Source organism: Rhipicephalus sanguineus, chromosome 8, assembly GCF_013339695.2.
Source record: "Rhipicephalus sanguineus isolate Rsan-2018 chromosome 8, BIME_Rsan_1.4, whole genome shotgun sequence".
Lineage (NCBI taxonomy): Eukaryota > Metazoa > Arthropoda > Arachnida > Ixodida > Ixodidae > Rhipicephalus > Rhipicephalus sanguineus.
The window spans coordinates 23,235,852-23,263,371 of NC_051183.1; the positions used below are offsets into that span (position 1 = coordinate 23,235,852).

Genomic DNA, 27,520 nt, shown 5'->3' on the forward strand with positions numbered 1-27,520 from the left:
AGCAGCGGGTCGTGGATGTTTCGATGAAACAGAAATCTCCGCAAATACATCTTTGATACGTTCTTTCCAGCGGTGCACTTTTGCCGCGAATGTTTGCACTGTGATATGAACACTCGAAATAGCCTTAGTAATGCACGGGAGTATTGCTGCGCAAGTTTAGTGTCGTTAAGTATCTTTCCGATCGGGTGCCTGCGAACGTTCGAACTTCGAATGTATTTGCTTAATCGTTATTGATCATAACTGGTAGTACTGGAGTTCTGAATTGGCTTTTTTTGAGATCTACTGGACGGTTAGAAATAAGCTTATAATTGTCTCAGGAGGCCATTAGGCTCTTGAAGTATGTTGTTGCGGAGACGACTGAAATGTTTCGCGAGTCAGCTCAGCACATACTGTCGTCTGGGCCACTCTTATCGTAATTTGTGTCTATCGTTGGACAGTGTGCAGCCATCAAGCGCGTCATTAGGGCAGTCGGATAAGCTGTCGCCAACAAGCAATATGACCAGAGAATATGATTTCGAGAAACCTGTTTCTACAATGCTGATTCACTAAATATTTTTTCGTCATTTTATTCCTTTGCTTGGAAGTCATTCCGGCGCAACGCGACATATTATGTCGAAAGAGTAGTTTTTTTTTCATAATAAGGATCGTTTGTTAATAGCGAAACGACTTTCCGCACTGCTGGGCTCGTAATAAACTGGAAAAGCCCTTGTGAAAGCAACACCACTCTCTTTCTTTTAACAGAAGAAATAACTGTGTGTTTTTGAGGTTTGTGTCCACGAACTTCTAGAAGCTGAGACAGAAACTCAGCTTTAAAGATAACTACTGAATAAAAAGACAGTTATAAAGCCGTTTCAAACTGCTGCATGTTGTTTGAAGCTTGAAAATCCTATAAAAGCGCAAAAATCATGCAGGAAATAAGAGCTATGCCATCACGAACGCCTTGAGCTGTGCATGGGTCCTTAAAAAAGTGAAATGATGAATGAATGAATTATTACTTTATTCGTTAATTACGCAGTCCTAGGGTCCCTACAACATGTAGCATAACAAAAACTGCCAACAACAAAAAACATGTAAATTTTGTTTATTGACAAAGAAAGCATAAAAGTTTATTTGAGTATAGGTAAAGAGAGAACGAAATGAAAGAATCTAAGGGTGCTAACTGGAAAAGAGAGAAAGAAAGCATCCAGTTGGCTACCCTTTGAGGCGTGATGACGAAAGAAGAATTTAAGAATGAAATTGAGGATGAAAAGACGCCATCGGTACAGCCATATGGGTGGACAGCGCTACCCAGTCAAACCACAATCCAGCCGCGTTCAGAAATCACGTAGCTGTCCTAGCTACCTTCAGCGCCGGGGATCGACGGTGACGCTGTTCCAGGAATGTCTGCCATGCAATGAATGTCCATTCGATCGTCTGAATACCTTAGACAGTGACTGCTTTTCTAGGTCAAATCAGGAGAACCAAATCCTCAGCGTTTCACCAGAGCCGCAGGCAAAGTATACAATGATATCGGTCAGTTTAATGGGAAGGTAATTATGTTCTATCGATAATAACATTTACTGCAGCCCACAGGCGAGAGGTACTTTATGTACGCTGCTTTAGCGAATTGCTTTAGGGGCTGTCGCTGGCGCTCAAGAGGCCTTCCCTGTAAAAGAGAGGACAAAGGAACATACGCCGAATCAGCACGCCATTTCGAAAGTGATGGCTGGAAGCATTGCAAAGAATATTCATAAAACTTGATGCACAAGCAGCACGAAAGATATGTCAATGCCTTAGATGTACCCGTTCTTAGTACTGTATAGACTACGTTGTCTTCAATTACTATAATTTCGAACGAGAAAAAACTGATAGGAGCAGTAGAAACAATAAGGAACACGAGAGAATTCTATGCTTACATACTTAATATTTCGGTATGTTTACCGTACGTTGAGCAAAGGGGACATTAGGATTGTAATGCTTCCCACGCTTTTCATGTTTTAATCACATATAATGTCCGTTTCATCATTTACCATTACTATATTACAAGATTTCTTTTATTTATGAAAGTTCCTACGCATCACAAACCCTAATGAAGGTATGTACGAAATAAGAGACATGAATGAGAGAGGTTTCTGGTAATCAGAATAACCACAAAAAATTATGTGGTGACAGTATGTTCGGTCTTCGAGAGGTGAAACAACGTTGCGCTATAGATTCAACAGGCGTCTACTCACCCTCCAGACTGCTTGAACTTCTTGTAGCCGAAAAAGAGGAGACCAGCGAATACAATGACCGCCAACGGAATCAGGACGGCGCAAAGGATCGTTGAAGTGGATACACCTGATGAAACGGGCTCCACTGCGAACAAAACAAAGATATATATACATATATATATATATATATATATATATATATATATATATATATATATATATATATATATATATATATATATATATATGTGTGTGTGTATATATATATAAAGAGGAAGAATTTTTTCACAGACAACCTAATCATTCCGTCGGGATCGAATGATGAGAATGTTGCATCACTGACCTTCTGAATAATTAATACCCATTCTTTTATTACTAATCTAATAAATAATCGAGCCTGCATGGTTTAAAGCACAGTCGCATGTGAGCAATGTTCACGGTGCTAAAATATGGAGTGTTTTACGGTCAGCTATTTCAATTTAAAGCATAAGACGACTTTAATACTGGAAATATTTTGTAGATTGGCAGCAAAAGAAGTAGAATATAGCTCTGACCACAAAAGAACATGATTGAAAAGTTGGCCAGATAAGTCGTTACCCAGCGGAAACTCATGATAACAGACCAGACTTGAGATTTTACTTTTTAGGCACACCGTCTAGATAATTCTCCAACAAGAAATGCGTGATTGCTGCAGCCTTTGGCTGCTATTCAGTTTACAACACGGCTGTGTACAGAGACTTGCCGAGGCCCTGCAGAAAAGTTCAACAGCATCGGCCATTAAGAAGTAAGCTTAAGCGTTGTAACATCATTTTCTATAAGTTCGTTTCAAAGAAATGTCCTGAAAGCTGTTACCATGGTCACGCGCTGTGCGGTCTCCGAAAAACTCCATAACAACTTGCCCAAATCACAACTGACTGAAAGTTGACTTTGTCTATGCGTTGCACTTGCTTATTTAGTCGACCTAAGAACATAATTGCTCTGTGACATGATAACTATTTTAACACATCCTTGCAACTGCGCTGGCTAACCTCTTTGTCCTTCCAACTATTTCTTCCTCCCTGAACAGGAGGTGCCGCTTCAACCGCTATAAAGCTTAGAATCCATCTTCCCCTGGACATCGGCTTTATTTGGATAGCAACTACAGTGTTGTGCTTTTGACATGCCCAGTCTCAGAACAAGAAGATCGTTAACTAATCAGGGTGACATGCAAAAACACTTGCGCACACAGCTTTCGTTATAAAAAAGAAAAGCTTTACCTAGGTACTGTACCAAGCTGGATAGCCGTAACCAGTTAGATGTCGAGAAATCCCAGTTGAACATGACAACATAACTTGCAACTAGGACAATTTAATTGCTGTTGTTACTACAAGATTTCTGTGCAGTTATTGCACGTGCGTAATGCGGCGGCACACTTTTCTGTTGTGTGACATAACGTATTGTCATGACAACGTAAGTGAAATTTGTCGCGCGTGTGTTGCGACAACAGAGAGCTGCTGAAGCAGCACAAAAAATTCACGGACGATTACGATACTTCCTAACGCTAATTTTGAGCGCCGCTTCGTGTTGGGGCAACGCCAACTGTGTTTGAAGTTCTGGCTCTCCGCAATTGTAGCAATGTTACATTCGTTACATATTGCCACGGAAACTGCCAGCAAATAGTCAGAATTATCACAAACCCTCTCTTACGGCGCCCGTCATGATCACATCATGAGGCCTCACCACAGTGAAGAAACGAGTTTGTCTTACCGTTATTCGAAATCGTGCTACTGTGGTGAGGTTCTGTTGTCGTTGCGATGTGTTCAGTGCTTGCAACAGTGGTTGCTGAGCTGGGCTTTGTCGTTGCGGTCACCTTCGTGGTGCTTCGTTCAGTGGTGGTTGAAGATGGTCTCTCAGTGACGGTCGACTTGCCTTTCGTAACGCATGGGGCAGTGGTGGTCTGGAGGAAGAAATTCACCGGTATGAATGTCACTTCTACAATACAAAATAACTCCTAAGGTTCCTTATAGATGGGAAGCGTGGCCGGGGACGGCAAAGGCTTAGATGGAGCGACGAAATGAAGAAATTTGTCCGCGTAAATTGGAATCAGCTCGCGCAGCCAGAGTGAGTTGGAGTAGTTTGGGAGTGGCTTTCGTCCTGCATTTGACGTCAGACAGGCCGATGATGAATGAAAGATTGGATTACGGATAAACATGGCATGGTCTTCGTTTTTAATTGCTCAGTAGACGATGCAGACTTCGGTAACTCATTGGCGGTAAACAAGGCTGCTGACTGATCATTTGTAAAATAACGGAGTTAATGAACCAACCTGGTGTTTACGCAATTACAATATCGTAAATACTCTTTCGAAAGGGCGTGGCCGCTATCGGGATCTCTTGCGCGTGAAAAGAAACGCTAATTCTCCTTGCTGTCTTTATAATGGCAATAAGTTTTTAATTAGATTTTGAGTAGTAACTGTAGATGCATAGACGGCTGTTAATTCTCACTCATATTAATTGCGAAAAGCTACGTTCATGCTGATGAAGACGCAGAAGATTGAATGAAATGATCGAATAAGAAAATATGTCCTCTACAGGTGAATATTGCAAACGAGTTCTGTGGAATGGCACAAGTTGGCGGAGAAGTTATGAAAGCGAAAATTGACAGCCACTGGTTTTTTGTGGTACAAATGAATAGCATTCATGCGGATTTGTCAGATAAAAAATTCTTTCTGCACAAAAAATATTCTTCCCGGTCCGAGGATCGAAACTGGAACCAACGCTTTTCTGGCGCGGTGGCTACCAGTTAATGATATCCTGGTGAGCTCAATCGGCTGAGTGTAGAGGCGTTGGTCCTTGGTTCGAGTACCCGACGAGAACGAAGTTTTCGTTAAGAGGCTTTCTTTCTGAGGGATCCGTATGTATTTTCTTGCTTTGTGCTACAAAAATGGTGATTGTCAATTTTCGCTTTAATAACACGGTACAGCTCTATTGGAATAACTCTTATTTGAATGGCACAGTTTCTGCCCTAGCTTTCTAAAAAAACAAGAAAACAATGATCTTGCAAACTTACCGTTTCCTTTGAAGGAACAATGTAGGCTGAAAAAAGAAAAGGGCATTATAATGAAAAAGTTCACAACTGCAACATCAGTCATCAAGAAGCGACAGCACTTTGCGAATGCTTAAGATCTAATTACGCAAGTTCCCGCATATTGGCATTCCATTTGGACCTAGCAGCTTGAACCAGAGTATCTGTCATCTTTGCATATCCCACTCTCCTCGTGGTTCAAACGCAGAAAGGCTGGAATTTTGAAACAAAAATTAATAACGGCATTAGTGTTCTGTTTTGTTACGTTTTGACTGGTTGGCTGTGGGGAGGTTGAGGTTTACATCACCTCACCTACTTCATTTCTAAAGTTCTGCATGCACGTTACCAAGTTATTTTAACACGAAAGTGTTTTATGACGGGGTCCACCACAGCTCCACTGACGTATTTCCGTCACGGATATGTCATTGTAAAATATAAAGACTAACAGATGGCAAAGAAAAAGATCCGTCACCGGGAGTCGAACTAAAGACCTCGCGCTCTGCAGCGCGAGACGCGAAACTATTAGGCCACAGACGGCACGTTCTTCGCAATGCTAACGGCGAGCTATTTATATACACCATTTGCCGGTGGCGGTACTCAGAGATCGGTGGTACATCAGCGTGTTTTCGTTATCAATAGCGAGATGGCGCGAATGGCTCGAAGAGCGCGCTTTAAGGATCGGCGCCCCACGCGTCGCGATGAGTGCGCGCCTCTACAGGGCGTGGTAGCTCGTGCGCGCGCTCATCTCTTGATGGCGCTGGTTTGTACGTCTTGTGCTCTCACCGCAAGTTTCCGTTCAGAGAACGAAGGTCATTTCGCTTACTGCAGCGGCCGCTTTTGCGAAAGAAGTGCGCTGCTCACGCAACAAAAAGTTACTACTGTGACAATTCGCGCTCATCCTGTGTATGTTCGTTCCGTGCGTCCTTTCCGCTTGAGTAGCGCGTTGCACGTTTCGAGCTGGTTGCCGTTCTTCGCGTGATATTACAATTTGTTGCTATAGCATTCATTCCTTCGCCGTTGGGGCGAAAGAACAAACTGTCAACTACGTCTGTGAAGACTCGTTTTACTTTCGTGTTATACCGATTCCTATGACAGAGGGATCAGACACGTTTTTGTTTAACTTGTTTCAGTTTGCTATCTGTTTTTTCTGTAGTTGTCCATTTTTTTAATTTTCGGCAGTAGTGTCGCAAGAGCCCTCAAAATCTCAAAACGTGGTGTTCGCGCTGTTCCTACGTCCTCTTATAGCGATATTTTCACAATCAGCATGCACTGGAGATTATCAATTCATTATACATCTATTTTAGTCATTTTGCAATGTAGCTGTTATCATAGAGAAAAAAATCACACCATCTCCGCTGAAGGGGGCCATCAGGCGATGCGAAGCAGCGTTTCGGCATGTCAAGCCCGCGTTTCAGAGGGGAAGTGGAGAGGGGAGGAGAAGTGGAGAGGGAGAAAGTGGGAGAGGGGACGTGGAGAGGGGAGAGGGGTACGTGAGAGCGGGGGAGGGGAATGGAAGTGGGTAAGGGGAGAGGGGGAAGTGAGAGAGGGGAAAGTTGGAGAGGTGTGTGGAGAGGGTTCGCGCATGCGCAGTAAAGTTGTTCACGCCGCACACCACCACCACCGGTTTGAACTCCGCCATAAGATGCTTCGCATCTAAAAAGTGTTGCGTCCTGCGCACAGTGATTGCAGCCCATCGTGCAAACTGAGGTGGTCGCAAAATCACGAAAATATCATAGACTTTTTAATACCAGTGTGAGAAATTGTGGAAATCTTCATTTACTCGCATGGAGGAAACATACACGCAACACATTTGCCCTGAGTTTTCATTAGAAAAACTCCGTATTAGGAGAACACTAGCGCGGGCCCTGAAATCGACCTCGACATCAACTCCTCCCAATCACAGCTGGTCCGTCATGCGAGCTAATCATATCGTCATAAGGTTGAACAGTAACGCCGGGTTGATTACAAAGAGAAGTAATATTGGATAAAACAGTTACTCTTGCGCATATTCGCGAAAATGGATTGGTTTTGAAGAAAATCTTAGCAATGTTAATCATCCAGGTGTGGTGCGATACACTAAAGGAAACACGTAGGGCTTTCCAAGAGCAACTGATCGATTTCCCGCCAGGCGTAATTGGTACCCGCATGGTGCACTGTACAATAGCTAAAACAACGAAGTAAGCCTTGATATGTACACCGTGTGAAAGTATACTACAATGTGTCTGAAAGCACAGTAATCCTAATAAGATCACTTTGAGAGTAAACACTATTCTTTGATGCGCAGATTTATTTTTCTTTCAGACCATTGGGCCGTCTCCGTTATAATTTCAACGTCTTGATTGTGCAACGCAAACACCGAAGACGCATGGTTGGCAGAAACACGAGACAGCTCCATCTTTTTCCGTGTGTGGGTAATTTTGTGTTCAGGTGTTCGCGTTTACAAGAGGGGCTGTGATTATCTGAAACAATAGACTACTATATCAGCCTTTTGATAACGGCAGTGGCTGTGCAAGCATGGCATGAAGCAATTTGCCACCAATACGGGAAAACGTTCGGTAAGAAAAAGGTAGTAGAACTAAGCGTGTTTGCAAAGATCACTGAAGAGTTTTTTTCAGCTCTCATCTTCGAAACCCGGAGGTAAAGGGAATATACCCAAATTTGTTTTGGCCGCATTACACCGGCCGCCTAGGGTATAAATGAAAATTGAAGAATGTCTAGCTAATATAGAATAAATATAAGAATAATGCAATAATACGGAAAACAATCACCAAGTACGAGGAATTCCAAAGTACCAAATTTTGATTGGCAATAATATTAACAAGGAATCATTCTTGCGTCACCAAGAAATTCGCATATGGCTAAGCAGACGTTCTTGCTGCTGTAGCCCAGAGAACACGCCCCAAGGGAAAGAATATTTTGTGATTTCAGAGTAATATTAAAGCTGCTGAATAAAATTTCTAAATGCATTTTTTATGGCTAGTGGAATAATGGAAAGTAAGTAAAAAAAATATCAGTGTTTTCATGCACTTGGCAACCCTAGCATAGATGAGATGGCACCAGACCAGACCTCTATAAGTATAGCGTACAGCATCGCAGACTTTTTCAACTGATTTTTACAATTTGAGATGCCCATGATCATGGTAGGCCACAAAAAGCGAACAAATGCGTGTTCACACTTTTCAATCAAGAGTGTTCAGTGACCGAATTAATCAAATAATCAATATTCATTATTATTACGAATATTTTTCATAACTTAGTATTTAAAAATTATTTCGATGGGATAACATAGTACGCATTAACCAAATTCAAATTGTTGATACAGAACTAAAATAAATGCGCTATCTCTGCACGGTGATACAAGAAGCTGCCTCTCGCGAATAGGTGATCAACAACAACCACAAATGCGAGAAGACTGGTACCGGTTCCGCAATTTCTTCGTTAATACGTGGCCTCACTTTGTTGTGTGTACCAGGTTGGCAGCATAACTAGAGCAGATGCTAAGTATGAGCTCTAGCGGACGGACAACCGATTATTTTCACCAAGTGGTTTGCTGACTAACCTATAAAATTTATGATTCCAATAGGAATAACTGGGCCTGAAAGGGCCGTAAGTATAGCCGTCATTTTCATGAAAGTGAACATGCGAGCGCTTGGCAAATAGCCTCGTATCGTATTACACGTGGCGCAGCGCAGTGGCGAAACGTGAAAAATTAAAGGAGAGAGCGGTGCCCTTCCGTCTATTGGCTGCACGCCTCCTTGCATTTTTCCTTCTTTTTTTATCACTCTATGTTGTTTCGTGGACGTCACGGGCCTCTGCGGATAGCAGACGTCATGATTATCTACTAAACGAAGTTAGTTTAATACTAAATTTCTGAAGTGTTACGCGCCAAAACCACCATATGATTAAGAGGCACGCCGTAGTGGAGAGCTCCGCAAATTTTGACCATCTGGGGTTCTTAACGTGCGCTGACATCGCACAGTACATGGGCCTCTACCATTTCGCCTCCCCCAAAATGCGACTGCAACGGTTGGGATCGAACCCGTGACCTTCGCGTCAGCAGCCGAGCACCGTAACCGCTGATCCGCCACGGCGGACGAAGTTAACTCCGCGTAGGATGAAGAGCGCTCTTATTATATCACTTGTGCTTGCGGCTACGCACGTAAGACAGTAAAAGCAAGTCTGCATGGTTTGTGCAAAAAAATGTTATTCTTTTCGTTTTTCTCCCGAATGCTTCCGAGCTGTGATAGAAACAAACCTTATCAATCACTTTTTTGCTGAAATGTCCCTACGGAAGACAGATATCAAAAAGAAAGCGTAAACTAAAGACACATTCGTGACGGGAGCGTAGGCAGTGGAATGGACGGCACCACCGTGCACTCGCAACGCGCTCGCGTGTTCCATTTCATAAAAATGAAGGCTGTATGCGCAGGAGAGGTTCGCATCATACGCGATGCCCGCTATTCTGTCTCTCTTAGGCAAGCAACACGTAGGAGGCGTGGTGTAGCTTAAAACTAACAAACGAGCAATCAAGACGAGGACCTAATTAGTGCCATTTCACCCGCATGTGCGGTTAACCATTCTCCTAGTTATTAGACTTGCGTTTAGTAAAGTTTGAACCGACAGCACTTCCGGGATAGAGGTGGCAGAAACGCGGCGCTAGCTCGAGGGATTTGTGCGGCTAGGTGACGTCATTTAGTGCTGCAATGTTGCTATGTTTTGCTACAGTTATCAAGGCAATGTAGGCGCAAGACCCCTACAGCAAGACCCCTACCAATTGCGTAAACAGCTTCTTCTTTTATTTATGCACAAAAACGATGGCAAGTGAATGAATATGAGAATGCATCGTTGTTAACGTCAACTCAGAATCCTTGGTTTGGTGTCATACCGGTTACGCGCAGGTTTCAAGAACAGTGAAGCTAGAAAAACTCACAGGATGCCTTATGCATTTGCCCAAGACCAGTAGAAGGTGAAAGCCATCATTTTTTTCTTACTCAATAATTGATCCTCCCAATCCCAAGCTTTCTGCGCCAAGCGTGGTTTTGCACACACGCCGGGACCGGAAGCATTGTAAGCCTTCTGCACATTACGTGCCTCCGGGACCGGCCAATTAATGGCCAAGATGCGAACTGTTGTGATGACGTCATCATGTGACGCCACATTATAAACTTTGCAGTGACGTCATGATGACGTCACGACTTCTGGCAATTTGTGACAAAGCTATGACGTCCTAGGGTGACGTCATCGCATGATGGTTTTTTGCATCACTCGTGTTGACTCTGACGCCGGTCTCGTGGATTAACGTCAAGTCTCGCCAAATCTCGAAGACGCCAACGCCGACGGTTAATTTTCGCCTTTGATGAGGTTATCAGCGTGACATGGCATTCTTAACAGAAAAGTGGCGAGAGCCGGGTTTTCTAGAAAGTAAACGCGAGCAAGCGAGATGGCGATTATATTTGTGTGTCAGAAATACTACCCAAATACTCGATTTTTTCTTATAGCATACTGGTACAACTCTCAAAATGTAGACTCCTACGAAATTTTTCTGGGCAGAACCCCTAGCTGTGTGTAGGATAAGACAGACTCACGCTCCGTGTCGATGGAGATTGCCACGTATGCAGCTGGGAAGATGATTTCACCCATCTCGTAGTCGAACAGTCCCAGGTTCACGCGAGTCCTGGCGGAGACGCCGATGACCGTTGTGCCGTCGCAGTAGATGGGGACGTACTTGAGGACCCTGGTGTCATTTCCAAAACGCATGGAATTCGTCGTGCCGTTGTCGGCGTAGACCGTCACGGTGTAGCCCGACACGTTGAAGTTTCCCAGCCGGGCTGGCCTCCAGCGTAGGTTTACGAAGGCGTACTTGCCACCCTCCTCACAGCTCGTGCGGTCTTCGATGGCGATCACGTCACGGGGCATGAAGTCGTGCCCTTCAGGTGTTGGAGGAAAATGAACGTCCAGGTTAGTACTTGCAAAAAACACTAAACACACACTCGTAATAATAGTCGCATACGTGGTTTTACGTGCAAAAACCACGACATTGCAATACCAACAGACCGTGAAACTATAGGTAATGTATAGTGGACATTATTTGTAGATTTTAACTGTAGTGTAGTAATTATGATGTAATTCGAAATGCAGTGGATGAAAAAAAGACTAACTTGGCGGACGCTTGAGCTTCGCCCTCAAGAGTGGAACGTGTTGTCGTAATTAGTCCCCGTTCACATCGCCTTCTCAATCGCTAGCCTGGCTTCACTTCTCGCTTCCACCTCAACCGCACAGGCAAGGAATGGAAAATCCCACTGCAGGTGCAGTTGTGAAGTGCCGACTACACCATAATTCTTGCTTTTGCGAATTGGCGAAGAACCCACTAGCCACTACGCACCCGTAATGCAACGCGTGCACCTGCTTAGCTGCACATTTCGTTGATGCTGTTGCTGCTGCTGAAGATGATGATTAAATAAGCTCGAGTCGTCTGTAGTAAGTGGGCGCTTAAACCACCAACTCGACGCGCAGTTCAGATGTTTCGACGCCTGGCGCGATTCTGCGCTTCTGCCACGCAATATTACATGCGTTGAGGAGACTCCTCCCACTGCATGCCAGTCGTAAAGTGTTTTTTTTTTCGGAAACCACACCAAGTAAAATTTAGAGCACGTGCGTGGCTCTGGGCTTGCTACGCAGGATACCTGGGTCCAATTCCTACTCGCACCCAAGCGTTCTTTTATTTATTTGCGCCTATCTCGGTTTTTCGCTCATCGGCAGCACCGAGTTTTTGCTCACAACCAACGGTGCCAACACCGACACTGAAATTTCTGCGAAATGAGCTACTTAACGCTATCGCGTTAAAGCAGTAAATACGCACTGGTAATAATAATCATAATGGAGGTATTACGTGCCACAACCACGATATAACGAAACCAACAGACTAGGAAGCTAAGGAAGGTATAAGGGATAATATTTGTAGCTTTTAGCTGTAGTGCAGTAATTACCACATAACTGTAAATGAATTAAAGTGGATGAGAAATCAAATTGACCGCAGGTAGGGACCGAACCTACAACCTTCGGATACCACGATACGATTATGACACACGCCGTTGTGGAATGCTCCGGAAATTTCGACCGTCGGGTGTTCTCCAACGTGCAGAGTAAGAGAGAAAGCTCTTTAATGAAAAACAGAGAATTCTGCCGGCGTGTATAAAGGCGCCCGCATGATACTCTGTATTCAATCCCCTCTAACGTGCACGTTTGCATCGCACAGTACACGGACCTTTTGCCCTTCGCAACCCGCTCTCCTGCTCTGAGGTTGTAGTGCACGTTAATTAACCGCATGTGGTCGAAGATAAGGTAGAGTCCCCCGCTGCGGTGTGCCTCATAATCATATCGTGGTTTTGGCCCGTAAAACCATAGTATTTATGTATCGCTAGGAGGGGCCCCCGACAGCTGTTACGTCGGGACCTCTCGGTGTACTTCCCACTCTCCCGTGTTTTATTGTTGGCCCAACAAACACTGATTAATTGATTGATTGATTGATTGATTGATTGATTGATTGATTGATTGATTGATTGATTGATTGATTGATTGATTGATTTAAAACAGTGGAAGGCCACACCGTGTAAGAACAAATCGTGAACTACAAGCTCCTCAATCTTGTAAGGAATCGGGTTTATATACAGATGTATACTAGAGATGGATTCGCATAGATACTAGAGATAGATACATAGATACATTACACATAGATAGCAATAGATACGGTACTTTTTGCATACAAAGAAGTAGAGAGCTAGTCCAGTTATCTCGGGCATTTTAATGACACGGGCACCGAGTGACACTCTTGCTTTTCTTCCAAGAATATCCGGTCGAACAATTACTTCCCGTTCTAAGAATATTCATAAGAAGTCTTATAAAAATATCAGTCTATGGTTCTAGTTCAAGTGAACATTTATATTGGATACATATCCCACCGGAGCATAGCATTACTCAAGATAAGGATCAATTAACTGTCATGATATTTAATAAAAATTAGTTAGGCTCATCGAAAGATTATGGGCAGCAGGTATCACTGCGGCACTGGGCGGTGCCGCATCCCATCACGCATCCCACCAGGAGCGTATCCCACCACGCATTCCAACACGCATCCCACCAGGAGCGTATCCAAGGGGAGGGGGGGGGGAAGGGGGTTCGATTCCCCCTAGAAATTTTTCAGTTTTGCTTGCGTATATATACACGCACACATACAAACGCCCGCACCATAAAGTATGGTTGAAGCCCCCCCCCCCCCCCCCCGAAAAAAATTTCTGGCTACGCCCCTGCATCCCACACTCTTCTTTCCACGTGGCTTCTGATATCCGCCTCGGCAGCGCGCGAAACACAATATTAATCTTGTACTCTAAGAAAAAAAAAAGGTGTCTGTTGACTCTTCTTTGCTACACAAGTGGCTCTCCCATGCGTAACTCTCTTTACAAAGGCACGCTGGCTCTCTTTAGGAGAGTCGTGGGATGTATGACTCTCCTTAAAAAGGCACGCTAACTCTTTTTTTGGAGAGTCGTGCGTCCCACAACTCTCTTAAAGAGAGTCAACGTGACTCTCTAAGAAAGATTTATGCGTGGAAGAGTCAAGTGTGTCGCAAAGAAGAGTCAAAAGACACCCTTGTCCTTTGAGTGTAAAGATACACCGGGGCACCCGAACACAGACATGCGAGGGCCACTACCGGACACCTAAGACAAGAATTAGGGTCACCTCCAGATTCTTTGTTCTTTTTTCCATCTCTCATGACCTTCTCGATGTAAATGAGGTCTTATTATTAAGGTATGACTGAAATCTGAAGCAAAATCATGGCGTTTGACTATGCCGATGTTTGCATTCATCTAGCGTGCAAACTCAACGAAATTTAATCATGAACTTGCACCAACTTGCACCAGATCATGTAAATAAGATAACTCAAAAGTGGAAAAAATAGCGCGAACACAGGACGAAAGAAGGTGACACGAGGACGGGCGCTCTCCTCGTGTTACCTTCTTTCGTCCCGTATTCGCGTTGTTTTTTTTTTGTTGTTTTTTTTTTCTCTTTTGAGTTATATATCAACTAGCCCTCCTTTCGCCGCTTGTCTAGTAAGTAAAAGAAACTTAATATTTGTGAATCATGTGCTCTTGGATTGTACTGTGTTTGCACATCTCGTCTTCTAATGTATGAGATATTTTGTGTCTTTTTTATTTTCTAAGCACTGTAAATTTCGTTTGCGAAGCGAGATGGAGTAGCCGGTGCCGCTATGAAGGCACCAACCTCTCCTATTCGTCACTTGAATAGAAAATAGACAACTAGCACTATCTATCATGTCGCCTGCATACGACTATTTTCATAGCCTAAAAACATGGAGTCTAAAGTTAACTTAAAAAAGCACACACTGCGTGAACTGATAGCAGCCAAAATTTTTTTCCCGAAGCCCTTAATTACGACACTTGAACCAGGTCAAGTTCATGGTTTTTACGTTATAAATAATCAGTTGAGCAGCCTATAACCTTTCAAGGACGGTAAATAGTTCTTCAAAACTTGCGAAAAGGGCATAATTTAATTTGACCACACATATGATTTTAATGATAACATAAAGATATAATAATTTTAAAAAATGCTGTTGGAAAGGTCAAGTTTTCTAGGAAAATTTCTTTAACTCTGAACTTAAGGGCCACTTGAGTGCACACCGCTGTCTTCCAATGTCAGTTGAAAGTCGCTCACTCTCGCAGAGGTTGAGCTCTCATAATCCCATGTCCAGGAATTCGGGACATCGACAACTAGCGTCATCTGTTGTGTTGGCTGCTAAGTGGCACCGTCACTCAATGGGAACCGACCTTTGAACATTTATTGTAGTGTAACGCTTCAATGTACGCTTAAATCACTTCGTCCATATAATATGGGAGTCATTATGCCACAGTGCGAGAAGTTTTGCTTTATTCCCATTAACTTCCTGGGTTCGAGAGCCACTTTTATGTGCTATGTGAAACTCCATTGGAGATAATTTAAAAATTTATATAAAAACAATGCGCCCTCACCTGCTTAAATCACTGAAGGGACCTAATCTCGATGATTCAATATTCGTAGCTGTGAAGTTTGGCGGATGTCAGTGAAGTTTCTGAGGTTCGACGGGAACTTTTGTCTAAGGTGCATTGCAGCGAAACCGCCTTATAGGGGTGCATACGCTTCATAGTGTTTACGGTTGCCCTAAAACAGGTGAAAATGTCAGTGTTTTTATATAAGCTTGTTTTTCTTGAAGCTGCTAAAGATATGGAAGGTATGAATACTGTGGAGGTCTTAAGTTGGTAATTAGCAATGAGAAGTCTTAGGTTAATTAGAGCAGATGGTAAAAAATGAGAATAGCTCCTCGTAATTCAAAGTAAGTAAGAATTGACAAGATATATTGATACGGATACGAATTTTGCTCCACTGGGTGTAAGTAATCAAGGGTACTAATGAATTTAACAATTTACTTAAAACTTATTGGTGAAAGCGGTTAGTATAGAAGGACATGTATATTATATATATATATTTAGATATAGTATTGCAATGCACGCCACTAATATTAGATGGCTGTCGCATGCAAGTAACTAGCAGTAGATACTGTTATAGCTAACTAGTAATCAAAGGTATAAGAGATATGGGAATTGTACTCTGTCATTATTAATATTTACACCTTGAAGTAAATAGAAAAGGGGTCAATAAGAATCAACTAATCCGAGGATTGCGTTGTAATGTATCACATGGAAGTGGAGACGAAGAGGATCAAAGATATAAGAATCTTAGGTTGCTAATTAGTGATTAGGGGTCTTTTAGCTTAATTACTATGAAAAATTAACAGAGTTGACAATGACCCCCAAGAATTCACACTGCGTGAGATTTACTCGGCAACATTATGCACATTTGCACCCTGACCATATAAGTAATCACTTGTAATGAATTCACCAATTTTAAGGTTATAATAGAAATCTTTCAGTATAGAAGGATATGTACAGGATATATATAGGGTATTCAATGTATGAAATTAACATCCGAGATAGATAGCAACATGCAATTATCTTTAGTGATAGTTATCGATAATTAGTAATCAGGTATAATTTGGGGAAAATCTATGGAACCTAGCAATTAAAGATGACGATTATAGTTTATTAGTGATCGTTGTAGGCAGTTGCCAAGTGTGGGTATATGGTCAATAATTAATAGGTCGACAACATAGTAATGCATGAAATGAAAGCATGTAACAACAGGCTTAATACATTTGGAATGTGTGCTAATTGGCATTTAGGGGCTCTGCAGCGTAAGTAATATTAATATTTTTTACAGCAGAGTTATGCCCACGCTTTGTACTACTCGCGATGTAGACAAAACACAATCATCATTATGCCGGCGCACTCAGCATAGCTGTGCCTAGTTAAGCCATGTTAATCATAGCCAATTGTAATTAAGTTTAGTTGAGCACGATGAAAACTAATTAGCCAAGCATAATTCAGCCAGAAGGCTAATTAGCCCTAATTAAGCCGAGTTGAGATTCTAGTCTGCGTAGTCATGCCGAGCTCGGAAAGAGATGCCGAGCGATACCGATATATTAATTATGAACGAGTCTAATTAGCATTAATTACGTTAATTAACTCATTATGTCTAGATTAACTTGTGGTGAAAGCTCGTCGAGATGAAGCCTCGAGTATGTAGATTATACTAATTAAGCTCATTAGTGTAATTAAGCTAATTAAGATATAATTATTGCTAGCTTGACTAGGAATGCAAGTTAAGCTAGACCAAGTTCCAAATGTGCAAATTAGACCTGTTATGCTAATTATTCCAATTAATATGATTAAGCTAATTAACCTATTTGGTGTTGTGACTGCCGAGCGATACCCAATCGAACCCGATCAACGCCTAGTCTATACTCGTGATTACCAATGTGACCCCGTGAACACTTCGTGCATCGTCGTGTGAATGCACGTGTGTCTAGTCAAGCCAAGACCAGCCAAGTGCCGACCAGCTCTGCTCTAGCCAAGGTTTGCGCGACTCAGTGCAATAATAATACCTGGGGTTTAACGCCCCAAAACCACGATATGATTATGAGAGACGCCGTAGTGGAGGGCTCCGGAAATTTCGACCACCTGGGGTTCTTTAACGTGCACCTAAATCTAAGTACACGGACCTCAAACATTTTGGCCTCCATCGAAAATGCAGCCGCCGCGGCCGGGATTCGATCCCGCGACCTTCGGGTCAGCAGTCGAGTGCCATAACCACTAGACCACCGTGGCGGGGCGCGCGACTCAGTGCAAGCTGCGCAATTTTTTGAAAATTAGGTCAGCTAATCAGAATTCACGGTAAGAGTATCTTACTAATGTTGATCTACATTCGCACCTTGGTACACAGTGCATTACTAATGAATGGTGACAATGAATTCAACATATGTTCAATTTATGGGTGAAAGCTGTCAGTGTAGGACAGCAGTAAAATAGATAGATAGTATCTAATCTATGCAGCTATAGATCTCAATGTATGCAGTTACAGTACAGTGGTGGGAAGTAGTAGAATGTCATTCATTAGCAGTCATAAATATCATTAATTAGTAATCAATTATAATTATTCGTTTAATATAGATACCATCTATCACCGACAAGTGTCAAGAGAAATGTTTACGAGAGATGACGATTTAAAGGAGTACTGCGTTGAAAACGGCGCGAAAATTGGACGAAGGCTAAGGAAAAAACAACAACACAAGCGCTCGCACATTGATGAGTTATGTAAAACACTGGGTGCAAAAGAGCCTGTTGTAAGAGGAACAATATGCAGAAGGGTGTCTTCAAGGGCCAGTCGCTACATGTTACTGCACTCAAAACCGCGCGAAAACGGCAGGAAGGCTAACGAACAAAGGAACAGCGCTTCTGTTGTTTGTTCCTTAGCCTTCGCCCCGTTTTTGCGCTGTTTGAAACGCAGTAACATGTACCAACTGACCTTTCAAGACACCCTTCTGCAATTTAAAGGAGTAATTAAATCTACTGATAGTTTTAGGAAATTAATAATTAAGTGCATATATATGATAAAAAATTAATTTAGGCATATGATTGCAAAGCATCAGATGATAGTCTAAAGAGAGAGGGTGAATGCATTGTGAGATTCGCTTGCTAATGAACCTTTTCAAGCAATCCCAGAAAGCCCCGCGGGAGCGTGGCTCACTATGGGAAAAGTTTGTACATCGAGCGAGCCGGCCGTTCGGTCGCCCGCGGCTCGTTGGTGCCGTGGGAGCACGAAACGAAAGGAACGTACACGTCGCGACTTGTTGAATATTCTTACATCGCAAAAGACTACACTTATCCAAACGCATCTGCCTGTATATCTATGCATGAAATGTGAAAGGAATAACACAGTCAGTGTAGGTATTGCCGAGCGTATGTATATCGGACGTAGCAGTTAATCGATATGTGCGTTATCGCGTGCCGATGCCGTCACGACGTGAGCGGAATGTGAGCGGAACACCGAATTCATGTTTAGTGTATGAATACTTGGAAGGTACTAATGCGAATGTGCCGTATTGAAAGGACATAGAATTTTCCGCCTCAGCATTTGGTGTCATGAACACTTTTGCGCTTGCTCACTGCGTTTAGCCGTTATGGCGTATTTCAAAGATAATTTCAGTGTTAGAGACTCATCTTGCGCACGACTACACATATCTACGGCATGCATTCACCTGCGAGCAAACACGTGAAAGTACAACCAGCGTTTCTAAAATGCAACAACTGCAGTTAGTATCAACGAAGGGCGCTAGAATCTTATCATTTTTTATATACATGTGTATGGGGTGCGAGCGACGCGCACGCGGTCTGATCAGTCTCTCGAGTACTCTGTAAATATCGCAGCCTCACCTTGCGCTCGTCGACAGTGCCGATGGACGTTGATTCCAAGTGGATGCGCGAATTGTATAGACCGCTCCTGGACTTTATCTAGGAAGCCGAGTTGTATCGTTTTATTTAATTTTTGCTGCAGGGCTGGGGTCTCAAACGTGACTCGCACGTGACTGACTTCGTCCCATCCTTTTATCGGTCATCTCTAGAACGGACGAAGCCTCAAAGGGGTCAAGAGGAAACTGCGCACAGGCAAAAACCGGACGTATGCACTAAGGGTTGAGGAAGGCAAAGTGACTGTCACTATGGATAGGAAAGTTAAAATAGCTGAGGAGCTTTACAAATATCTGTACAGTAGCCAGGACAACGAGGACGATAACGTAAGAAGTATATTAGTAGACCAGAGGAATCGGACAACCCACCAGTAACGACATGGGAAGTAAAGAAATCCTTAGAGGGAACGCAAAGAGGCAATTGCCGCTGGTTAGGATCAGGTAACATCAGATCTGTTGAAAGACGGTGGACAGATTGTTTTAGAAAAACTGGCCACCATATATAGAAAGTGTCTCTTGACGATGAAGGTACGAGAATCTTGGAATAATTTTAAAATCACCTTAATTCGTAACAAAGACGACGTCAAGGGCTTGAAATATTACATGCCGATCTGCTTACTGTCCGTAGTCTACAAGCGATTTAAAAATATAGCAAAATTCCGTACAGGCTACTCGACAATAAACAGATTCACACGATCAGTCAAGTGATAGAGAAATGCGCGGAATATAACCAACCCCTATATATAGCCGTGAGAGATTAGGAGAAGGTATTTGATTCGGTCGAGATGTCAGGAGTCATTCAGGCACAACGGAATCAGGGCGTCGACGAACCGTATATAAAAATACTGGAAGAAATCTTAGATTTAGGTGCACCTTAAAGAACCCTAAGTGGTCAATAATTCTGCAGCACTCCAATACGGCGTCCCACATAATCATATCCTGGTTTTGGGACATTAAACGCCACTAGTACTACTACTACTAATAACAATAATAACAATTATTATTATTAATAATAATATTGCTATAATAATAATAATAATAATAATAATAATAATAATAATAATAATAATAATAATAATAATAATAATAATAATAATAATAATAATAATAATAATCAATCAATCAATCAATCATTTATTTAACGTGCCCAGGAACAACCGTAAGGTCTTTGTGCAGGCGCACGCAAAAAAAAACAATAAAAATAAACTATACAATACAGACAGTCTTAAGAAATAAAAAGAGCAAATACACGTAGACAAAGAGAAATGAACACAAGAGGGGAGGAAATAATAATAATAATAATAATAATAATAATAATAATTATTATTATTATTATTATTATTATTATTATTATTATTATTATTATTATTATTATTATTATTATTATTATTATTATTAGTAGTAGTAGTAGTAGTAGTAGTAGTAGTCGTAGTAGCAGCAGTAGTAGTAGTAGTAGTAGTAGTAGTAGTATTACTAAGGCGTGAAACTGGTAGAGTGTTGGTTTATGTAAATTGAATTACCACAAATGAAAGCTTGAAGCATTTATATTCAACCTGTTTTATTGTTTTCTCCACAGTGCATCGGTTTAAACCGCACTCGTATTAAGCATCTAGTCGGGTTGTGGATATCACAACTTGCAATCTCACTGCAAAAAAATATATATACAGAGACCAGGAGGAGCCATTTCTTTACTTGTACACCGCCAAAATACAGACACCGCCAAAATACGGACACACTGCGCTGTAGCTTTTCGGATGCGACAGCAGCCCCAGAAGATGGCCTAGCGAATAAAGCAAGCAAGACTAGAGGAATATCATAGCCTTCTCCCTTTGTATCTCGATTTTTTTTATCCTGCGGCAAGAGCATGCGTAATTCCGAAGTATCCATGTGCGCATTCACATGGATGCTTCCGAATTATTGATAAGCAGATGCTTGTGATGGAACATGCAGAATAATAATTTAGGCAGAACTCTGTGCGTGACACTCCCGCATTAATGATGACGCGTGTGTACGAGGTTGTTTTTCATGCATTATTTTTGTTGCCCCCAAGCGGCCTACGTAAACAATAATACTTTAAGGGTCTTTACGTGCCATAACCCCATTGTCATTATATCGCCAAGCCGCAGTGGGAGATTCTTTGATAGGTTTAAACACCCGGGGGTCTAGAACGTGCATCTAACAGACCTAAGTAAGCATGTGTTCTTGCATTTCGTCCCCGCCGGAATACGACCGCCGTGGCAGGGAACAGAACACGCGACCTCGCTACACAGCAGCGCCACACTTTATCAGCCAATTGCTTCCACGGCGTTGGCGGCGTCAAGAAAAAATCATCACGTGATGACATCACGATGGGACGTTATTATGACGTCACACATTCCCAAGATCGCGTAATTATGACGGCATGATGACGTCACATAACGTGACTTCATCACATGACATTGTCGCATTGCACTGCCTCTGTGATCGGTTGGCCAATCACAGAGGCAGTGCAAAACCACGTTAGGTGCAGAAAGCTTTTGCACGAGGGTGGGGCAGAACAGACACATCGAATGACGACAAGAAAGAAACTTTCACCTTCGAGTCGTCTTAGTCTAATGCATAAGGGGCCCAGTGCGTTTTTTTTATACGAATGATAGGCCTTGTCTACGAGAAGTTCTTCTCGCAAACGTAGTCACGAGGCGTGCGCTTTCGATCTTTCCTTGGCATGGCACGAGCCCACGCTTCCAAGCTCATCGGGTCACTAGGAGCTTTGAAAATCACAAGCCATACAACACTGCCCTCTTAATTAATTATATTACTTAGCACCCTCTAGTGTTTATTGGCATTACTGTACGATTGAGACGATGGCAATGAGTGATGCGAGGAAACCGAAGAATTTCATCATATAAGATTTCTGACAAATTCGGTCCGTCACTTAGCAGGCGAATATCGTGTCTACTAAGTATGAAAATAATCAAAAAGTAGGCCATGCCTTTAAGAGGGGGGTCACACTTTCTGCGAGATGTGAGCCGCGCACTGCAACACACTGATTTCAGCGTCATTGAGTGCAGCACGTGGCTTCAGTTAAGCTCCCATTGCGAGAAGCTCAATGCGGCCACTCTAGAAGCGCCACGAACCAACACAGAAAAAAAGTGGGGCTCATCACGTAAGAAAAACAGAGTATGTACATTGCCTATGGTACGTAACGAAATGCAGGGAAAAAACTCCGCGTGCAGACTTGCAGACCATCGCCGTGGTATAGGTAAGGCCTGCGTTAATAATATCTGGGATTTAACGTCCCAAAACCACGATATGATTATGAGAGACGCCGTAGTGGAGTGCTCCGGAATACTTGACCATCCGGTGTTCTTTAACGTGCACTAACATCGCACAATACACGGGCCCCTAGCATTTCGCATTCATCGAAATGCGACCGCCGCGGCCAGGATCGAACTCGGGACCTTCCGGTTAGCAGCCGAGCACCATATTTACTGCTCCACCGAGGCGGACAAGGCCTGTGTTGACAGCCATGTTTACCGTCTGGCAGCACGGTAACAGGGCAGTTCAATGCCTTGCAACTGTTATAATAGTGGGTGCACCCCGCTATTGTAAGAGTTGCACGCACACTAGCGATGTGTGTGTGTGCTTTTCGTTTTCTGTCCCCTCTCGGCGCGCTTTTTCACGCTCAACAGTGAACTAATTGACTAAAAAAAAGAAAGATATTCGTGGAAGGTTGCTCAGCTTGCCTTTAACAACTTTCAGTGTAATCCACTATTTGAGAAACATCGCCTCGTGAAGTGCTACGTTGTCTATCGGTAAACAAAGGCACGACACAGAGAATAAACATAAAACGGCTTTTCGAGAACCTTCCACGTCACTTGCGAACATAAGCAAAAGATTTCAAATCGTAATTAAAATATTAAATGGGTCCTGACGAGAGACTTTTTAACGAACTTTACCATGTAAAAATAGAAACAAGCTATTTTGTCCAGAATAAAACTGGCCGCAAGAACCGGGTTTCAAGCCGCGACCTCCTGCAATTCTACAGACCAGCACAATATAATAGTAATAATTGTTGGGGTTTAGCGTCCCAAAACCCCGATATGATTATGAGAGACGCCGTAGTGGAGGGCTCCGGAAATTTCGACCAACTGGGGTTCTTTAACATACACCTAAATCTAAGTACATGGGCCTCTAGCGAGTTCGTCTCGATCGAAAATATGGCCGCCGCGACCGGTATTCGATCCCGCGACCTGCGGGTCAGCAGTCGAGCACCTTATTCACTAGACCACCCTGAAGGGTTGCAGATCAGCATAGGCAGTCAAACAAGAAGGCGGGTTTCACGATACTTTATATCAGTCTAATCTGTTTCATCCCTCTTTCACCAACAATTAGCGGAGAGGAAAACGTGGCCTGGGTAGCATGTCATGAGCATAATGAAGTCGGTGATTTCCTGCGTCTTTAGTTATCGACTAAAACGCGTTCTTGGGCTAGTTGGTGCATGGTCTGACAAAAATTTGGAGGCATAAAGGAACGAGGACAAGAAATGACAGAACTGGTGCCAAACTAAAAAAAACGCCAGGCCTGCGCTGAAACCGCAGCACAGTCATAGCGAAAGCTGGAAGAGCGGCGTTTCTAGAGCCCGTTAAAGGGGTCATGAAGCACCCCTTGGGCTTGTTGAAAAAACACATCCTGCGGAAAGCTGACACAGCTACGAACTGCTCTGCCAAATATTACAGTCGTGCGCGCCGCATAAAGGCCACAAGCGGAGCGCAAAGCTGCCGTTTCCTCAGGCGCCCTCTTTTCAAACAGAGGCCGGTTCTCACTCTCGTCGGTGGGCGGGGCGCCTGCACGTTGACGTCGCGGATCTGCCAGTTTACGTCGCAAGGGACATAGCATGCTTATTGGCCGATAGCCGACGTAAATCGAGAGCGGCGTTCGGATCAGATGCGCTTCTTGCCGCGGGGTGCCGCCACTTACCGGCGCCGCACTCCTCATACACGGTAGCCGCACTCGCGCAAGCGAATCACAACGGAAAAGCGATCGCGTTTCATGACGCGCGCTGACGTAACTTCGTTCCCCCGTGCCATCCCTCCCTATCTAGCTTCCAGTGTGCTCGTCGGCACGAGAAAAGAGAGAAAGCGCTGGGAGGGTGCGCCAAACCCCCATAACTCCGCTGATTCTTGACGGATTCGAGAAATTTTTGCGGCAATCGATTCGGAAGGCAGTAAACTTCGATACTGAGGTCATTAGATCATTAGTTGGAAAAGTGGTTCATGACCCCTTTAAGCTCTCTTGGGGCTACCATACAAGTACACTAGAAAGGTACCCACTACGCCATAAATCACAATTTTTGGTGAAGTTGGGAAGCACCTACTAAGCCATTATTCGTCATTCCGCAGAGAAACGAGGCACCAGCTACACGTCTGTAAGGCATTATGTGCACTTTGTTGACGCGACGACTGATGACGATGAAGAATTATGGCTCAGCCCTTTGTAATGGGTTGGAATCTTTAAACGGGCCACCAGTTATGTAATTTGCATTGGGTGACGGCCGGTCGCTATTTCCCTCTCCCGTCATGCTGTATAACATATGTTGACGTGGGAGAGAGACGGGGGGGGGGAGAACTTTACTGAGACCCCGAGGAAATAGATCATGCGCTTATGGGCTTCCTTGGCAACCAGTACAGGTGCACTTGCGAGGAACCCACTACGCTATAAATCAGTGTAATTTTACTGAGACCCCGAGGAAGTGGATCATGCGCTTATGGGCTTCCTTGGCAACCAATACAAGTGCACTTGCGAGGAACCCACTACGCTATAAATCAGTGTAATTTTACTGAGACCCCGAGGAAGTGGATCATGCGCTTATGGGCTTCCTTGGCAACCAATACAAGTGCACTTGCGAGGAACCCACTACGCTATAAATCATTGCAATTTTTGAGAAGTAGGGCAGCAGGCACTGTGCCATTTTTCGTCATTCTACGGAGAGCGTTGGTACCTGCTATACGCATGTAAGGCATTATGCGCCCTTTGTTGATGCTGTGCCTGATGACGATGAAGAATTATGGCAGAGTCCTTTGTAATGGGTTGGAAGAATTCAACAACCTACTCGTTGCGCAATTCGCATTGTGTGACGCCTGGTTACAGAATTCGCGTTGTGCGACGCTTGGTGCTTATTTTACTCTTCTACCACGCTATATTGCATATGCTAATGTGGTTCCTTCCCGACATGAAGCCTGTATAGGACGTTTTTGCAAAGCAGTTTCAAGCACCGGCATGGCTCCGAGGTTGAATACTGGGCTCCCACGCAGAGGGCCCAGGTTCGAACCTCGTTCCATCCTGGAATTTTTTTCTTATTTCGTTTTTTTTTTTCTTATTTCGAGCGATACTGGTTACGGACACCGGCGGCGGCGGCGGACAACTACGGCGCCAAAAACGGCTGGTGAAATGATCTCATAACAGCTTTCGCTGTAAAACTGTTTTATTGGAAAGAACATTGCATTCCAGGTAGCTCCATGCGCATGGGCGAGTCACAATGACAGTCACGGTAACAGAATGACAACCTACTTTGAGTTATCAAGACTTGTCTAAAAAGTGCAATTCGTTGCGATATAAATTCAAGGAAGGCACACTAACACATTGGGCACCCTTCTTATTTATGCAAAACGCCTCCAACAATTCTCTGGCCACCTGGTTTCGAATTTTCCCAAGCACCCTGGTTCCGAAAAACCGGGGCGCGCATGCGCAGGACTTGCAGTGCGAAGGCAAGTGTAAACCACATACATTGTTAAGGGAGGCTTCACGTTCCATTAATCGGATATTTAAACATCGACCAGTGTGGCCGATGTATGTCCTACCTAGCTGAGGGGTATTTCGTAAACCACCCCAACTGCGCATGGGCAATACGGTTTTACATGCTGTATGTCACAGGCGGCCTTATTGTTTTTCTCAGACACACGGGCGCATAGCCGCGAGAGCTTGTTAGGGGCGCTGTTGAAACTAAATTGACTTTATTAAAATTATTCTTTTTAAGAAGATCATTGAACAATATTGTGCTTGCAAAGGTATTGTTGCTTTACCTCTGCTGGTAATTGAGCTTTAAAGAAAAATGTCTGTGGGCAGCGAATATAACACGGCATGACGTCTTTTAAAAGCGCAAAATATTGAATTTATAAATTGAGACCAACTGAAATTAGGGACGGCAAGCGTCTGTCTACACATCTTGAAACCCGCGATCGTCATCACCGCCTCACAAGCTTGTATTATTTTCTGGAAGTTAGGTTTTTTCACACTACTAAAAGAGCAGTGCTAAAGGACGTTCTTGCTTTAGAACTTTTAAGAAACCCGTGGTAACCAACAACAATATAATCGGACAAAATATATTGAAGAGGCAGGGGATGCGAAGAAGGGCAGCACGCTCTTTCGATAATAATAATATCTGGGGTTTAACGTCCCAAAACCACGATATGATTATGAGAGACGCCGTAGTGGAGGGCTCCGGAAATTTCAACCACCTGGGGTTCACGCTCTTTCGAGAGCTCGTCGTTATCAAGCGCAGCCAAGCGACATGTAAGCCTCCTTTCATTGCAACAGAACTGCTGATTCATGGTCGAGCAGCCCAACCGGCCGCTCGTTGCATGCGCTGCGATTATCATTCGTCGATTTAGGTTCGCGCTCGCTGCTTGTAGCGGATATCGTCGTCGTGCTTTTTCTTATGTATTGTGGTTTTCTCGATTCGCGCGACTACGGCAAGCGTCATCGCGCGAATTTTGAACGTTGAAGGTCCGTACGCCACGTGGTGTGAAAAAAGGTGAACTAAAAGCGATGTCCCGAATTCCTGGGTATGCCACGTCTGTTTACTTTTCTAGCACACAAATTTTGACAGTGAGATGAAGCACCACGAATGATGTCATTCCGAAATTGATGGCTAGCAACAAAACAAAAATTGTTCGCACTCAACTTCAGCAGATCCATGCAATATCTGACATTGTATGTACGTACAAGCACAACTAGCACTATCTATCACGTTTCACAGTGCATAAAAATTGTGATTTTTTCACCTTGGTTTCCCGTGGCGTAGAACAATGCTCGAGAGAAAGCCGACACTCCGGACTCAAACACGGCCTCCACACGGAGTATGTACGCGGTCCAGCATTCCACGGAGTCCACGAAATGCTGCGTCTCGTTGGGAGGGACGCGAATCTGGATGTCGACGCCTTGCGCCGTAATGAAGTGGATGACGTACGCCTTGATCGGGCTAAAGACCGCCCGAGGAGGATCCCAGTTGACGAAGGCCTTGACGGGCGTGTCGGAGATTCCACTTTCGCACACGCTTTCGTTTATGGAAACCATGACTCTGCGAGGGGCGCGTTCT

General features: G+C 43.6%; 1 protein-coding gene across 1 annotated transcript; it reads right to left on the reverse strand.

Annotated features, from left to right (window-relative positions):
- Nucleotides 1-1,533: 1,533 nt before the first annotated feature.
- On the reverse strand, nucleotides 1,534-27,520 carry LOC119402630 (uncharacterized). Its single transcript, XM_037669753.2, has 6 exons — nucleotides 27,207-27,520; nucleotides 10,841-11,182; nucleotides 5,241-5,266; nucleotides 3,939-4,128; nucleotides 2,214-2,337; nucleotides 1,534-1,645 (listed from the first exon to the last, which is right to left on the reverse strand). The coding sequence occupies exons 1-6, from the start codon at nucleotides 27,496-27,498 to the stop codon at nucleotides 1,612-1,614; spliced, it is 1,008 nt and encodes a 335-aa protein (XP_037525681.2). The 5' UTR covers nucleotides 27,499-27,520; the 3' UTR covers nucleotides 1,534-1,611.